This window comes from Notechis scutatus, chromosome 4 (assembly GCF_049901735.1).
Source record: "Notechis scutatus isolate UNSWTSFEM ecotype Mainland chromosome 4, rNotScu1.2, whole genome shotgun sequence".
Lineage (NCBI taxonomy): Eukaryota > Metazoa > Chordata > Lepidosauria > Squamata > Elapidae > Notechis > Notechis scutatus.
The window spans coordinates 164119954-164135924 of NC_142012.1; the positions used below are offsets into that span (position 1 = coordinate 164119954).

At 46.2% G+C, this 15971-nt stretch overlaps 1 protein-coding gene across 3 annotated transcripts in view; it reads right to left on the bottom strand.

The window, feature by feature from the left end:
• EIF2B5 (eukaryotic translation initiation factor 2B subunit epsilon) overlaps positions 1-15971 on the bottom strand; it is a 45024-nt gene that overhangs the window by 11213 nt on the left and 17840 nt on the right. For all 3 annotated transcript variants that reach the window (XM_087965531.1, XM_087965533.1, XM_087965532.1), the window contains exons 5-12: positions 15625-15705; positions 14715-14792; positions 12029-12338; positions 10722-10867; positions 7532-7670; positions 4761-4862; positions 2481-2588; positions 2193-2283 (exon numbers count right to left, since the gene is read on the bottom strand). In XM_087965531.1, coding sequence (XP_087821657.1) covers positions 2193-2283; positions 2481-2588; positions 4761-4862; positions 7532-7670; positions 10722-10867; positions 12029-12338; positions 14715-14792; positions 15625-15705 — 1055 coding nt within the window. The remainder of the gene's footprint in view (positions 1-2192; positions 2284-2480; positions 2589-4760; positions 4863-7531; positions 7671-10721; positions 10868-12028; positions 12339-14714; positions 14793-15624; positions 15706-15971) is intronic.

The following is a 15971-nucleotide window of genomic DNA, read 5'->3' on the forward strand; positions in this document are numbered from 1 at the left end:
ACACAAACCACGCTGCAGCAATTAATGAAACAGGGCAGGATAAGGAATTGAAGACTTCAAAAGATAATGAAACACACACAGTTGGGAGGACACCAGAACTCAGATAAGACTTGGCAAACCAAAATAATTCACGCTTTGCTTCCAGCAAGGAGTTGTGCGCAAACACCCTCTTTATCCTATTTTCCCAGCTGCAGCCCATGAAGGGGATCAGGGCCCTTTCCTCTCCCATAAGCCACGTTGCTCCCTTCTCCATTCCTCCCTGCATGCCCTAGGATGAAGAGGGGGTGGGCCTGGGTCTTTCTCTGAATGCCCAGCCGGACTATGCCCTTCCCCAGTTTCCTCCACAGTCACCGGAGCCCCACGCCCACTGTTCCACCTCTCCCTCAGAATCAGATTCCAACAGGGGCATGACAGGAGCACAGATTCAAGAGTGGGACGAAACAGATGTACATATGATTTCAACAGCAAGGAAAATAAAGCAGTAACGGTTAAATCAATTGTTCTGTTCAATGAGAATACATCTGTGGTTTTTTTTTTTAATTTGGATCTCACTTCTAGATTTTGTGCTTGTGATAGGGAAAAAAATTAAACTTTGACTTTGGTTTTGCTGATTAGATAGATGTGTTGTTATAGAAATGATGCGGCCTTCAATGAAATCGAGTTTGACACCCCTGCTCTAGAGGGAGAAATTTGTTTTGATTCAGTGAAGCACTTATGGTTGGGAAAAAAAAAGATTTGTCTTCTGCCATAGTGGACATTTTGTTTATCTGTGTTATTGTTTTTCTGTATGGCTCTGACTCCAATATGCTAGGTACATTACACATTCTGAAATGGTACAGGTTTCCTGCCTAAACAGGAGGTTGGACTAGAACAGGGGTCGCCAACCTTTTGGACGTCAGGGACCACCAAACTCATAATTTTAAATCCCGCGACCAGAGACCCTGGGAAAATCCAAAAAAAAGTCTGCAGGAAAATTTCCCACCCTGTTTTCCTACCGATTGATCATTCTTTATTTGGGATCGCAGGATACCATCTCCAGCTCCGTTCTCAGGAAGAGAGAGAGAAAGAGAGAGACTTTTGGCTTCATGCAAGGAAAGCAGCAGGAGCTGCAGAAGTCTTTCTTTCTCTCCCCCCAAACTCCACCAGAAATGAGTCTTTGCCGGCGCAGCCTCTTGGAGTAGGAGGCCTTGCAGGGTCCCAAAGACTCATTTCTGGCAGAGTTTGGGGGAGAGAAAGAAAGACTTTTGCTGCTTTCCTTGTGTGCAGCCAAAAGTAGAAGAAAGAAGTGGAAAGAAGCAGCCCAGTGGCCAGGTGAAACGCGTGGGGCAAGTGGAGCAAATTCCCCCCCCCTTTCTCCCCTCCCCTCACTACTTTGTGTTGTTTGCAATGCAAGCAACGCAAGCCTTGTGTTCCCGCGAGCCATGTGGGCAGCACAGTCTTGTGTTCCTGTGCAGCCTGGATTAACTGCTTTGGGGAGTGCTCTGGGGGTGACATTTCTCTGTGGACCACCAAAATTTTCTCACAGACCACCAGTGGTCCCTGGCCCACAGGTTGGCGACCACTGTTCTAGAAGATCTCCAGCTCCCTTCCAACTCTGTTATTCTATTTTATTCGAAATGCCCAGTTATATACTAATGTATAAAAGTAAAAAAAGTTGAGGTTGTAATGTTATCTTGTATTGTGGAGAAAGTCAATGCCATTTTCTTTCTTCCCTTGTACCTCATATTTTGTTTCCCCCCTTTTCCCTTCCCTTAATTTCTTTTTTTAATTTTTCTTTGTATTTTATACATTGATAACACAATACAAGTTATATACAGAGAAGAGCAGGACTAAACATTTAAACTGACTAAACAAATGCATGTCCAGAACAAAATTTCGTTGAAATAACTACTAATACCCGAGTTTAAATTTTAAAAATAAACCAAATGTTTATGTGCACAAAGTGGGAGATTGGCCACCTACATCTCTGCTAATCAGGTCTTGGCCCAAACCTGTCTCTGGAAAGCACCACTTTCTCCTAAAGCAAGGGTCTTCAAACTTGGCAAGTTTAAGACTTGTGGACTTCAACTCCCAGAATTCCTGAGCTAACATGACTGGAGGAGGAATTCTGGGAGTTGAAGTCCACAAGTCTTAAAGCTGTCAAGATTGAAGAGCCCTGTCCTAAAGTCACAAAACCCTGACCAATGTCTTACTTGAGAGAGTTGATCTCCAGAACCAAGTTGTCACAAGAGATTTTTTCTTCTTCACCTCTCTGCAAAGTCCCCAACACCTCATTCTGGAAAACTGAAATCAAGAGCAGATTAGAAGCTGAGTGACTACTCAGGTGGATGAAGAGCTGATAAAAAGCAACCTTTGGCCTCCATTTTGAAAGCCAGAAAGCTTTTTCCCCTCATACTCAAGTCAGTTTCTCCTTTAATGTCATGCAGGAGAGGTGCATTTAAGAGTCAACGCCCTGCCACAAGAGAGAGGAACAAGATTACCTTTGATGTCGTCCATCTGAGGGGAAGCTGTCCGGCTGTCCATCTGCTCAGACCCAAAGCTCATATCACTTTCAGACTCACTTTCTTCTTCGGTCTTTACGGTGAGGCCTAGTTAAGATGGGAGGAAAGAAATCTTCTGAAGTTCTCGGATTTCGCTCCAGCACCCTTTTTCACAAATTCGTGTTTCTATCCAGTATTTTCAGGTCAAGGACTATATTTTTATCAACCTCTTTCCTGCTACTGTCGTTCTTACAAAACTGGTTCTTGAATGACTCTTGTCCTGGAATGCAGGTAGTCCTCGACTTACGACAGTTCGTTCAGTGACTGTTCAAAGTCACTGAAAAAAAGGAGCTAAACGACAGTTTTTCACAATTACAACCGCTGCAGCATCCTAATGTTCACGTGATCAAAATTTAGATGCTTGGCAACTGACTCGTACTTATGACAGTCGCAGTGTCCTGAGGGTTACGTGATTCCCCTTTGTGACCTTCTGAGAAGCAAAGTCAATAGGGAAGCCACTTAACAACCCTGTTACTAACTTAACAACCACATGGATTTGTTACTAACTGGGAGTTGAAGTCCATCAGTGTTGTGGTTCGCTGGCAGCAGGTGAGGACAGCTGAGGTCTCTGAGAGCGAGGACTCAGATGAGGGGCCTGCGTGTGGTGCAGGGATGGGGCCAGGACTATCGGAGAGTGGGGTGCTGCCTTCGGAGCTTGTGGAGTCTGGCAGCAGTGATGCAGAGAACCCCGAGGAACCTGTGCCCAGTACATGTGTGTGCAGGGCTACTCAAAGGAAAGAGCAGCTGCAGCAGCACGGGTGACTCAGGAGTAAGGCTGTAAGGTGATGGCCCTTCCCATAAGGGATAAAAGCCAGCCCTCAGGGGTTGGGTTCTTTGCAGGAAGCAAAGACGTTCTTTCAACTCCAAGTTCTTGTGGAAGTCCTGTCTATTCTGGTTTGTTTTCGGAGACTTTTGGTTTTGGATATTTCCCTGCAATTAATCTTGTGTTCTTGGCTGCCTTTCATAACCTTGAAAGGGTTTGCTCTTGTCTGGGACAATTAGTTTTAATGACTTTTTGCTGTGAATGAACAGAATTCACAGAGACACATTAAAAAGGGTTACTTTTATGTTTTTTGGGTTTATTTGATTTGAATGAGACTTGGGTCAGAACAGCCAGGTTTAAAGTTGGCAAGGTTGGAGACCCCTTGTCATGCCCCTGGTGGAGACTGACTCTGAGGGAGAGGAGGAACAGCCAACAGGGAGTGGAAGTGTGGCTCCGGAGGTTGTGGAGGAGGCTGGGGAAGGGCAGAGGCCGGCTGGGCAGTCAGAGGAGGACCCAGGCCCATCCCCTCTCCATCCTAGGGCACGCAGGGAGGAGAGAATAAGGGAGAGACGTGGTCTACTCGGGAGGAGAGGGCCTTGATCTTCTTCATGGGCTGCAGCTGTGACAACTGGATAAGAGGACGGACATGCGTACAGGCGAGTGCTGGAAACAAAGCATGGAAATATCTCTAGTTTATGGTTCCTCTCTGAGTTTGGCATCCTTCCCAGTGGGTATTCTGATATCTGTGGATGTCTTCCAGCCCTTATCTTGCCTAGTTTGTGTTGTTTTTTACTCTTTATAATTTAAACGGCATTTCCTCCTTCTTGTAACTGCTTGTGGGGGAGTTTTTTGTCTCCAGTCAAGGATATTTGGAGCTTGGAAGCAAAGTGAAGGAATAAAAGGAGCTTCACCTGTTTTTTTGTGACTGTGTTTATTTTGTATCCCACCCTGGGTCATCACACCCCTGCTCCAAAGGCTGCTGTGGGTCTATGACAATTCGCTACAGCCAGTTCACCGTCACCAACCTGCCACCGCCAACCCACCATGGCCAACTTGCCACGAGCAATTTGCGGCAGGGCAACTCGCCACAGAACAACTTCCTTGCGGGACAAGAGTTACACTAACATCAAAGAAATGGCGGAACAGTATCATTAAAGAAAGGATGCAAAAGGAGGGACAGCATGAAACGCGAAGGGCAAAAATTAAAACAATTCTTAATTTATTCCAAATCATGGAATGGGCTAAAATTGTCCCGCAACGAGTTGCCTCGCGGAGAGTTGGCCGTGGCAAGTTCACCTGCTACAAGTTGGCGGTGGCCAGTTGCCTCATTCCCGCTGCTGCACCACTTTTCTTGTCAATTCTTGCCACTTTCAAGAATCGCGGAGGGCCGTGGGACTACCCGCCATTCCGTGCCGGTCACGGCATTCGGAATCCCATTTTTCCTATATCCTGCTTACCCCAAAGGCTTTGTCTTTGCTCCTCCTGGTTCGCGTCGCTTTCATCGGCTGCTTTCCAAAGGTAACCTCTGCCTTGTAAGCCAACCTCTTCGGTGTTGTAGCCTGAAGTAGAAAATTAACGTTGGCTTGATTAACCATCGTTGGGGAGAAAAGCACCCAACTAAACAAAAGAAATGGGTGTGTTGACAAGCAGTCCCCCCAAAAAAATCTACCCTAAAGGAGAATATCTGTGGCTCAAAGCTGAAACGAGAGATCCTTGTTGTTCTCAGAACTTGGTCCTCCTCCTCCTCCTCCCTGCCTCTTCCTCCCTCATTCCTTTCTAGCACTGATGATGTTACCTGGTTTGGGTCATAAAACGTCTGCAAGAAAACAACGAAGTTCAGAGAGCACCAAAGCCTCCATAATGCCTGTCCTCCTCCTCCTCTTTCTCCTCCTCCTCCTCTCTACAAACCCTCTTCCCTTCTAGCACTGATGATGTTACCTAGTTTGGGCAGTGAAGCGTCTGCAAGAAAACAGCCAAGGTCCTACAGCACCAAGGACCCCACAAGTCTACCTCATTAGCTATTTTTTTTTTCTGATCCTAGCACCAAGTTAGAGACTTGGTGGCTCAGGGGCTGCTGAGCTTGTCGATCAGAAAAGCCGGCAGTTCGGCGGTTCAAACCCCTAGCGCCGTGTAAACGGAGTGAGCTCCCATTACTTGTCCCAGCTTCTGCTAACCTAGCAGTTCGAAAGCATGTAAAAAATGCAAGTAGAAAAACAGAGGCCACTTTGGTGGGAAGGTAACAGTGTTCCATGCGGCTTCAGCATTTAGCCATTTTGGCCATATGACCACGGAGATGTCTTTGGAGAGCGCTGGCTCTTCGGCTTTGTGACAGAGATGAGCACCGCCCCCTAGAACCGGAAACGACTAGCACGAATGTGCGAGGGAAACCTTTACCTTTACCACCAAGTTGGCTACAGAGGAAGATGGTGGCTGAGGAACAGCAGTCTTAGGCCCTCATCCCTTCTAGCCTAAGTAAGGATGCCTTTGAGCAATAGCACTCAGACTTATATACCGCTTCACACTGCTTCACAGCCCTTTCTAAGCGGTTTACAGTCAGCCTCTTGCCCCCAACAATCTGGGTCCTCATTTTACCGACCTCGGAAGGATGGAAGACTGAGTCAACTTTGAGCCTGGTGGGATTCGAACTGCCAAATTGCAGGCAGCCGGCAGTCAGCAGAAGTAGCCCGCAGTCCTGCACTCTAACCATTGCGCAACCGCGGCGCCTTTTGCTTCAAATACTGGTTGGTTTAAGAGGAAGCAACAGAAATCATACATAATGAATGAGGCATACGTCTATCTTCACAAACCAAAACCTATTGTGGGGTTAATTACTTCAGGGGCAGCATCTGGAACTAGTAAGCCGAGAACCTACATGGTGTGATGGTAAAGGTGTCGTAGGCGATGATCAGGCTGAGCGCGAGGGAGGAGTCAAATGCATCATCGGCCATGAATCCCTTCGCACCCACAAGAGATCCAAGTCCAGGCCCCCTTGAATTCCGCTGAGTCTTATCTACCACCAATTTGCTTTGACTGTTAGTAGGTCAGATTCTTGTAGAGAACGAACGCTTGCAATAACCTTCATTCATTTTAAACTGCTTGGACTTCCTGATTTTCCCGCGCTTGACACTAATGGTGCTTTTCTTCGGCTCTCGGGGCCTTTCTATTTTCCTGTTAATTTCCCTTGACCATTAGTCGTTCAGATTCTTGTAGACAGCTTTTGCTTACAGTAGATCTTTATATGCATTTGAACTGCCTGGATCCCTGATTTCCCTGGTGCTGATAGGTCTGGGACTAGGCTGAAGGATACTGAGGTGCAAGCCCGCTCTCGACCACCCTAAATTTCTCTCTCTGCTTAACATACCTTGAGCAATATTGGGAGGGGGGGGTGAGAAATAGGGGCTAGCACTGATATTATCTAGTTTGGCAATGAAATGTCTGCAAGAAAACCACAAAGCTCAGAGAGCATCAAGGACCCCCCCAGTTCAACCCCAAGCTGCAAATATTCTCTTTTGCCAAAAAGTAGGAGAGCGAGCTATGTATAAACCAACTAAAGCTCTTGAACGAAACTCAGGACACAAATCTAACAAATAAATAAGAAAGTATTTGCATCACAAGAGAGCAACAAAAGCTAGGTAAAATAAAATGGCTGGAAAGGGGATTTCAACTGTGCCCAAATAAGAGTTAAGAGCCTGGAGCCCACTTTTCCTCCACCGCTTCATCATCACCCCCTTCCCACCTACTCGTTCAAAGCAGATTCTTTCTCCAGCTGCTTAATCCTTAGCAGTTATTAATCCTTATCCTTAAATCCTTAGCAGGCTCCCAAAGGAAGACTCTATGGGAAAAAGGCAGAAGAGAATAACAGAATTGGAAGGGACCTTGAAGGTCTTCTAGTCCGCTCAGGCAGGAAACCCATGTCAGACAAATGGCTGTCCAATCTCTTCTTTAAAACCTCCAGTGCTGGAGCACCCACAACTTCTGGTAGCAAGGTGTTCCACTGGTTAATTGTTCTGACTGATAGGAAGTTTCTTCTCAGTTCTAGGTTGCTTTCTCTCCTCGACTGGCTTCCATCAGTTGCTCCTTGTCCTGCCTTCAGGTAATTTTGGAGAATAAGTTGACCGCCTCTTGTTTCTGGTAGCCCCTCAGATACTGGATCAGGGTCTCCCTAGAAAACCTGCAGGAGAACAGTCTCGCTCTCCAACAAATCCCGGGGACCAAGTTCTCCCCCTACCTTTTTGCTTCACTTTGCTCTTCTCCTTGTTCACATCCTCGTCGTCACTGAACTCATCTTCATCATACTCTTCTTCATCTGCAGGATGCAGGGAAACGACTGTGCCTTCTGGAAAGACCTTGTTAGGGCCCACCACCACCTACAATTAAGCAACATTTCCACGTTTTACTTCCTCCGGGAAGTCAAAAAAAGGCTTGCAAATTTCAAGCTCCCCCAATTCACACAGGTTGGGGGGTCAGGAATCCAGGTCCCTAACAAAGCAGCAAGAGAATCAGCTATGAGGCCAAGCTTCTCATCCAACTCTCATTCTGAGCACTTGTTCTTTGCTGAGCAGCAGGACAGGGTGCTGCGTTTCGTTATAAGGAGACTGGCTCATTAACCGTGCTTCGCTACCAAACTATGTGATCGGGCTTAGTTTTGGGGGAGGAAAATAAGGGGAAAAATTGTGCCTCTGCCTACCAGCATCCATCGTCATTCATCTGGCTAGCGTCCTGTCAGTGTGTGAGAGTTGAGGGCTGTTTGGAAACTAAAGCAGTATTTGCTGTGTGAGCAAGGAGACAGCAAGGAGCCTGGGCGTGGCTTAGCTCAACTGTTCTGTACTAAAGCTGCTTGCTGCTGTGAAACTGAAACTGAAACTCTTCTCCTCTGCTTGTGTTTTGCATTTGGAACAGGTTTCTTTTCAGGTGGGGAGAACTCCTTAGCATCAGAGCATGTTAATAATAATAATAATAATAATAATAATAATAATAATAATAATAATAATAATAATAATAATAATAATAATAATAATAATAATACACGAAATACTAATGTTCTGATGGTCAATTTGAAAAATCCAGTCTTAGTGAGCCCCTAGAAACCAAGAGGAACATACGTGCCAAATTTCAAGTTTGTAGGCTTTACAATTCTGGACATTTTGTGATGATGCATGAGTGGTATTTTGCTTTTATATATATATAGATAATAATATATGTTTAGATAAGGATAGGAGCAGGTTGTAATCTTGAGAATAAGGACCTTCTGAGACTGCCTGTAGGAGAGGACTAGGCTGAAGGGGTTAAATGCATCATCAGTCTCAAGTCCCTTCATATGCACAAGAAATAAGTCCAGCCCACCATGAATTCCTTTGACTCTTACCTACCACCAATTTGTTTTGACCACTAGTGGTTCAGATTCTAGCTTTAGCATACAATAAACCTACACATTCATTTGAAGGGCCTTGGACTCCTGATTTCCTGTGCTTAACACCGCCCTGATTTCAGAGGGCATTCAAGGTTCCGTTGGAGAGCTTCTGTGAACTGCCAGCCACCGGATGAATTAAGAACACTGCTTTTTGAACTGCCAATGCATTCGAAGCAGACTGGAGAAAGGACAGGGCAAATGGTGGGTGACATTTGATCTATCTCAAGATGCTTTGATTTCTCACCTTTGATCCCCATTAAAGAGTTCGCAACCCACTCAAAGATGTGATGACTTCAAGTTCCAGAATTCCTTAGCTAGCATTCTGGGCATTAAAGTCCACATTATCTTAAGATGTCTATGGAGATTCCCAGTCATTCAGGTCATGGTTGTCCCAAAGGTGCTTTTTTTTCCAGAGGCAACTGGACTTTGTTTTTCTTCTTTGAAGGCATTTCGCTTCTCATCCAAGTAGCTTCTTCAGCTCTGACTGGATGGTGGGGAACGGAAGGATTGTGGAAGATGAGCTCAGGAACCTAAAGCAGGGAGGGCGACCCATCAAGGAACACATCCGCGAATTCAGGACGATCAGTGGGAAGCTACCCCTTTTTGCCTGAACGGATGCTGGTTCATTTTTTTCAGAACAAGCCTAGACAAGCAAATTAGCCAAGTAACTGCCTATCAGGACATCCCAAACCGACTCTCTGACTGCTTCCGCATGGCCATAAAAGTCTACGGGGCACTACAAGCCAAGAGGGGTGGTGGTGTCATGAGCATAAGCTTCCATATCTGCAATCAATTTGATTTTGTGTGTGTTGTACAGGTCACCTTCAAGAAGTGAGGGGAGCCGAATGTCAACTCATAAAACATTTTGTCTACACGTTTTATAGTTGACAACAGAAAGGGAGGGGGGGGGGAGTTTCAAAGAGCAGGCAGCAGTGTGGAATCGAAAGTACGCTCCATTCATATTTTTCTTCAGAGACTGATTAGATGATTGAAGCTTCTGCCATGCAAAAATCTAATTGGCGAGCATGATTGATGACTCTTGGTTGTGGACGTTTGATTGTGGACGATACACCCAGAGGGATGGGGGGGAAAGCAGGATCAAGGGTGACAGTGAATTACGTATCTCAGAGTTGGCTATGCCCAGGCAAATGCCAGATATGGGATGTTAATTTCAAATAAGTCTTTTTAAGTTTTGGGAGTGTGGCTCGAGGCTCATGATTTTAATTGGAGTAACTGCCGGAATCCTGACACCAGCGACATGAGGAAGCCACTGGAAACCAAAGAGAGAGATCAGCCAGACCAGAGACCACCCAGCCAACGAGGAACTACAGTACCACAACCGGTCCCAAGACCAGCACTCCTACGAAGCCCAATTAAATGCTATCAATGCGGGGGATGGGTCACATGTCAGCGGTGTGCACAACCCTAGGCCCGAAACCAAACCACCCAGGCAGCACTGACATGTTTACTCCTAATAAATCTGCTTTGTTTGAAAATCCGGCTAGAGGCTAGAGATTTAAATGGGGGTAACTACCGGAGCCTTGACAAGGATTTATATTCCTCCCCAAAGGATGCAAATGACCAGCTGTCTGCAAGGCGTATAAATCCTTCTGTTCCCCACCATCCAGTCAGAGCTGAAGAAGCTTCTTGGATGAGAAGCGAAACGTCTTCAGAGAAAAACACAGGAAGTCCAGTTGCCTCAGGAAAAAAAGCACCCTGAAGACACAGACAAACCCCCCAGTGGCCTCAATGACCCTCTAACAGGATGCAAATGACCCAGTTGCCCGCAAGGCTATAAATCCTTCCATTCCCCACCATCCAGTCAGAGCTGAAGAAGCTTCTTGGATGAGAAGCAAAATGTCTTCAGAGAAAAACACAGAAAGTCCAGTTGCCTCTGGAAAAAAAATCACCTTTGGGACACACATCTTAAGAGTTACCGAGGTTAAAAAACATTGCTCTCTCAGAACAAAAATAAAATAATAATGAAAACATGCCTCCTCTAACTCACCTGGGAAGTAAGGACGCAATGAGGATTCAACGTTACGCCTTCCTTCACCTCTGCCTCGTCACAAACAATGGACTGACAGATTCTTACACCGTCTCCTATATGGACATTATTCCACAGGAATGCTCGGTCCAGAAGGACACCATTACCTGATCAGTACCCAAAAAAACAAACCATCACTTTATGCCATACTCATCCAGGTGTTTTTCTTACAATAGATAAGTTAGTTGTGTCTATTCACCGTCCCACAGCATAAAGTGGCTTGTGTCAACTCATAAAATATTTATTTAGCACTTTAGGTAAAGTCTTGCAGCCCAGAAGTCATGATTTACAGACACTCCTTGACTTACAACCATTTAGTGACCATGTGAAGCTAGAACTGCATGGAAAAAACTACCTACACAATGGTCACATGATCAAACTTTGGGTGCTGGCCATCCGGCATATATTTATGAGAGTTGCAGTATCCTGGGTTCGTGTTGATCATCATTTGTAACGGGCCAGTTGGCTTCCAACAACCAAAGTCAATGGGGGAATGGCAGATTCGCTTAACTGGTTCATATTTATGAAGGTCGCCGTCTCTCCAGGTCACGTGATCCGCTTTTGTGACCTTCTGACAAGCAAAGTCATTGAGGAAGCCAGATTCACTCAACAACCAGGTTACTAACTTTACCAACTGCGGCAATTCACTTAACGCCTGAGTCAAGCAAGGTGTCAACTTATAAAACATTTTCTATACACGTTTTATAGTTGCCAATAGAAAGAAAGTGGGGCAGGGGGGTTTCAAAGAGCAGGCGGCAGTGTGGAATCAAAAGTACATCCCATTCATATTTTCTTCAGGGACTGATTAGATGACTGAAGCTTCTGCCGCATAAAGCATGATTGATGACTCTTGGCTATGGACGTGTTTCGTTGGAGAATATGAATTATGATACACCCAGAGGGGTGGGGGGGGGAAACCAGGGTCAAGGGTGGCAGTGAATTACATGTCTCAGAGTTGGCTATGCCCAGGTCATGCTGACATGTGGACTTCCAATAAATCCTTTGAAGTTTTGGGAGGTTGGCTCGAGACTCATGATTTAATTGGGGTAACTGCTGGAATCCTGACATAAGGTCGGAACATGGGGCGGAACTCCCTCAACAAATGCCTTGCTTAACAACAGGAAGTTGGGGCTCTGATGATGGTTGTAAGTCGAGGACTACCTGTATGAAGATTTCTTCTCATCATGTTTTCTGTTGTACCTACCAACCTCGACCGGGGACCCCTTGGTCCCAGAAACTGGTCCAACTTTACGAGCATCGCAACATACCGATTTTGCAATTGGGCCCAATGACACTGTTGGTGATGCAGCACTTCGCGCCCACGGATGTTCCTTGCCCAATGAGTACGTTCTCTTCCAGCACACTCTCGTGGCCCAGGCTAACTTCTGCACCCCGGTAGACATTGTGGCGGGAATGGGTGCAGCTCTGCTTCTCGTTGACGAAGTTCATTTCCGGGGTCAACGGATACACCCAGCGCTGCAAGATGTCCGAGGACACCGACTCGTACATCGACAAATTGGAAACGGAGGCGCCGTATTCTTCTGAAGTCACGTACATGTGGATCTGGTTCCCAAGGACCTGGAGAACAGAGAAGGGCTATATTAGGAAAGACCTTAAAACTTTCTTTTCCAAGAACAGAACAGAATAACAGGAGTTGAAAGTGACCTTGGAGGTCTTCTAGTCCAACACCCTGCTCAAACAAGAGACCCTATACCAGTGATGGCTAATGTCAGGGCTCCCACAAATCCCCCTCATTCAAAGCAAAAGTCTCCAGCTGCATCTCAGAAAAAGTAAATTGGTTTATTAGAAGTTGCCTTGGCGCGTGGCTGGGTGCAGGCGGTATTCAATCACACCATACATTTCCCCCTTGACCCTGGTCTTTCCCCCACCCCCTGGATGTGACTTCTCCAATAGGACACATCCGTCTCCAAGAGTCATCCATCATGCTCTCCAATAACCTTCTTATGCTCCGAAAACTTTGGGCTGCTGAGTTGATTATCTAGGCATTTCAAGAATGCCTTGTTTATCCCCACTCCCTTTTTTCTGGCAGCTAAAAAGACCAAAGGAGTATCTTTTTAGTTGACAGCTAATGTTTTTGGCACCAAGCGCCCAAAGCACGCATCCCCAAAATGCAACACACACGCACCCCCAACGCAATGCATGTGTGCATGGCTCCAGCACCCCATGCATACATGCGTGACTTCCCGTGCCCCCTGCACATGCGTGTGCGAACCCCTGCGCCCACACACGTGGCCCATGTGTGCACCCCGCCCAAACCCACATGCCCCACGCATATGTTCATGCCCCCACACATGCCACCCACCCCTGCTCATGCGCCCTCCCCTCCACGCATGCACGGCAGAGACCCAAAGATCAGCTGGCCAGCGAGAGGTGCATGTGTGCATGCGCGACAGAGCTGAGCTGGGGCGACGACTAGAATGCCACAGGTTCGCCATTACGGCCTTATACCATTTCAGGCAAATGGCGGGCCAGTCTCTTCTTAAAAAGAATGAACTTGACGACTTAAGGTTGTTAATGGGCCTTGCCCCGCCACACCAGCCGAAGAGGCCTTCTCCGACCCCATCAGCCAAGGAATTCTGGCTTATGAGATCAAGGAGAAGACACGGCCATGGCTTTTTCACCGTCTGGAGCATCAGATCCCTGAGGTGAGATCTCCCCCCATCCTCTTGCGTTTCGAAAGGGCCTGAAGACCAGGCTCTGGCCTCAGGTCTGGGGGCCCGGTGACGACGTGTCATTCTGGAGGTGTTTAATGTATTAAGACTCCACCTCCTACTGTGTGTGTCTTGCTCCCTTCCTATCTTTATTAACTTTTAAGTCCATTTTAACGTTAAATTTTTTATTGTCTTGATCTTTCAGCTTGCTGTTTTTGTTGACTGTAGGCTACTCAGTCAGTTCTAAGTGAGATGGGCAGCATGTGAGTTTAATAAATACATAAAGTTATCCATTTTTTTGTGTGTTATTGGTCTCAGCCACGCAGAATTTATTTATTTATGTATTTATTGCACCTGGGAGCAGACCGACAACTAGTGCAGCTGGAGGAGCAGTGGTGTTACAGGGGCCATTCTTGCCCCTCCCCCCAAAACTCAGGCAGCCTACGAGTTTAATGAATTATTACAGTTAATGAATTATTATATTCAGGAAGTGGGTCTTTGGCTGGTGTGGTAAAATGGGTGAAGATTTGTAATCATGTGGCCACCAGGGCTCACTGAATGATTCTGAATTCCAGATACCCGTTTCTTGTCAATCACTCCAAAATCAGATGGAAGTTTGTTCTGCCAAATTATTACCTGTAACTCAATCATAACATATTCTATTACTAGTAGAAGAAGAGTAAAGTATTTCTACACAGAGTACACAATGCCTTGATGATGCATTTCCTAGACCCATGGTGGTGAACCTGTGGCACATGTGCCACAGGTGGCACGCAGAACCATTTGTGTGGGCACGCAAGCCCCAGCCAAACTTACCTGCACTGTGCATGCGTGTGCCTCCCAGCTGATTTTCGGCCCATTTGAGACCTTTTTCGGCCTCCCAGAGGCCTGAGGGAAGCCTCTGCAACCTTTGAAGACCAAAAAACAGGCCTATTTCATCACTTCCTGTATTTCCGGAAATACCAGAAGTAACAAAACAGGCCCATTTTTCGACCTCCAAAGGCTGCAGAGGCTTCCCTCGAGCCTCTGGAAGGCCGAGAAAGGCCTCAAATGGGCCAAAAATCAGCTGGGAGGTGCGCAATGCAGGTAAGGGGGGGGATCACACGCGCATGCGCAGGGGGCACACACATTGCCTTCTGGGTGCTGGCATGTGAGCCCACACAATTTTCAGCACGAGCCCAAAAGCATTAGCCATCGTTGTCCTGGACCTTCTCCTAAATACACCTTCACGATTTGGAACAAGACCACCATTCTGCCACAGAAGCCTCCGCAACGTATTTACCTCTTCGTTCACCAACAAGCCACGGACAAAGTCATCCCGAGTTTGATAGTCAAAATTATCCGTAAACAGCTCGGCCACCTGCAAAAGAAGAACAAAAAAGGGTTGGTTTTATGCAGCTTTAATTTTGCGAATTCTGTCTGAAATGAGACCAATGTGCCAAGAGAAATCTCCACCTTTGCCATGAAGAACTACAAATGTGTCTCCTCTGAGGTAAAGGTAGTCCTCGACTTAACAACAGTTCGCTTAGTGATCATTTGAAGTTACAATGGTACTGGAAAAAGTGACTGACGACCGCTTTTCACACTTATGACCCTCACAGCCATCCCACGGTCACATGATTTACTTTCGGATGTTTGGCAAGTGGTTCATATTTATGACGTGATCCCCATTTGTGACCTTCTGACAAGCACAGTCAATGGGGAAACCAGATTCACTTAACAACTATTTTACTAATTTAACAACTGCAATGATTCACTTAACAAACGTAGCAAGAAAACTCGTAAAATGGGACAACATTCACAACAAATTTCTCACTCAGCATCATGAATCTGGGTCTCAATTGTGGTCGTAAATTATGGACTACCTGTATAGGTGGAAGTGCACAAAGGAACATGTATGTCACTACAGGTAGTCCTCAATTTAGAACAGTTCATTTAGTACCTGTTCAAAATTGCAACAGCACTGGAAAATGTGACTTATATCCATTTTTCACACTCACGACCGTTTTAGCATCCCCCACGGTCATGTGAACAAAATTTGGCCACTTGGCAGCTGGCATGTGTTTGTTTATGAGGGTGGCAGTGTCCTGGAGTCATCCACCCAACCATGGTTAACCAAATTACAACTTGGCAGGATGAGAGAACACAACCAAGGTCTGCTCGTAATTCCCAATGCTTTTCATACCACGTACCTGGGGAGAACAGAGGCTAATATGGCAGTCTAGCAAATCGTTCCGGACTTGCACTTCTTCAACATTGCTCTGAAACAAGCTCTAGAATAAGAACAACAACAACAAAAATACAGTGAAGACCTACATATATTCATTCACTGCCAAAGCTACTCTCTGCTAGCTGGGAATTTTGGGTCTCCAGAAGAGACTAGAGTAGGCCACAGGGGGAAATTACGCAACACTCACCCAAGCACACACACAAAAATGTCAGCTTAGCAATAGCATTCCAACTTGTATGCCGCTTCACGGTGCTTTACAGCCCTCTCTGAGCAGTTTAAAGAGTCAACCTATTGCCCCCCAACCATCTG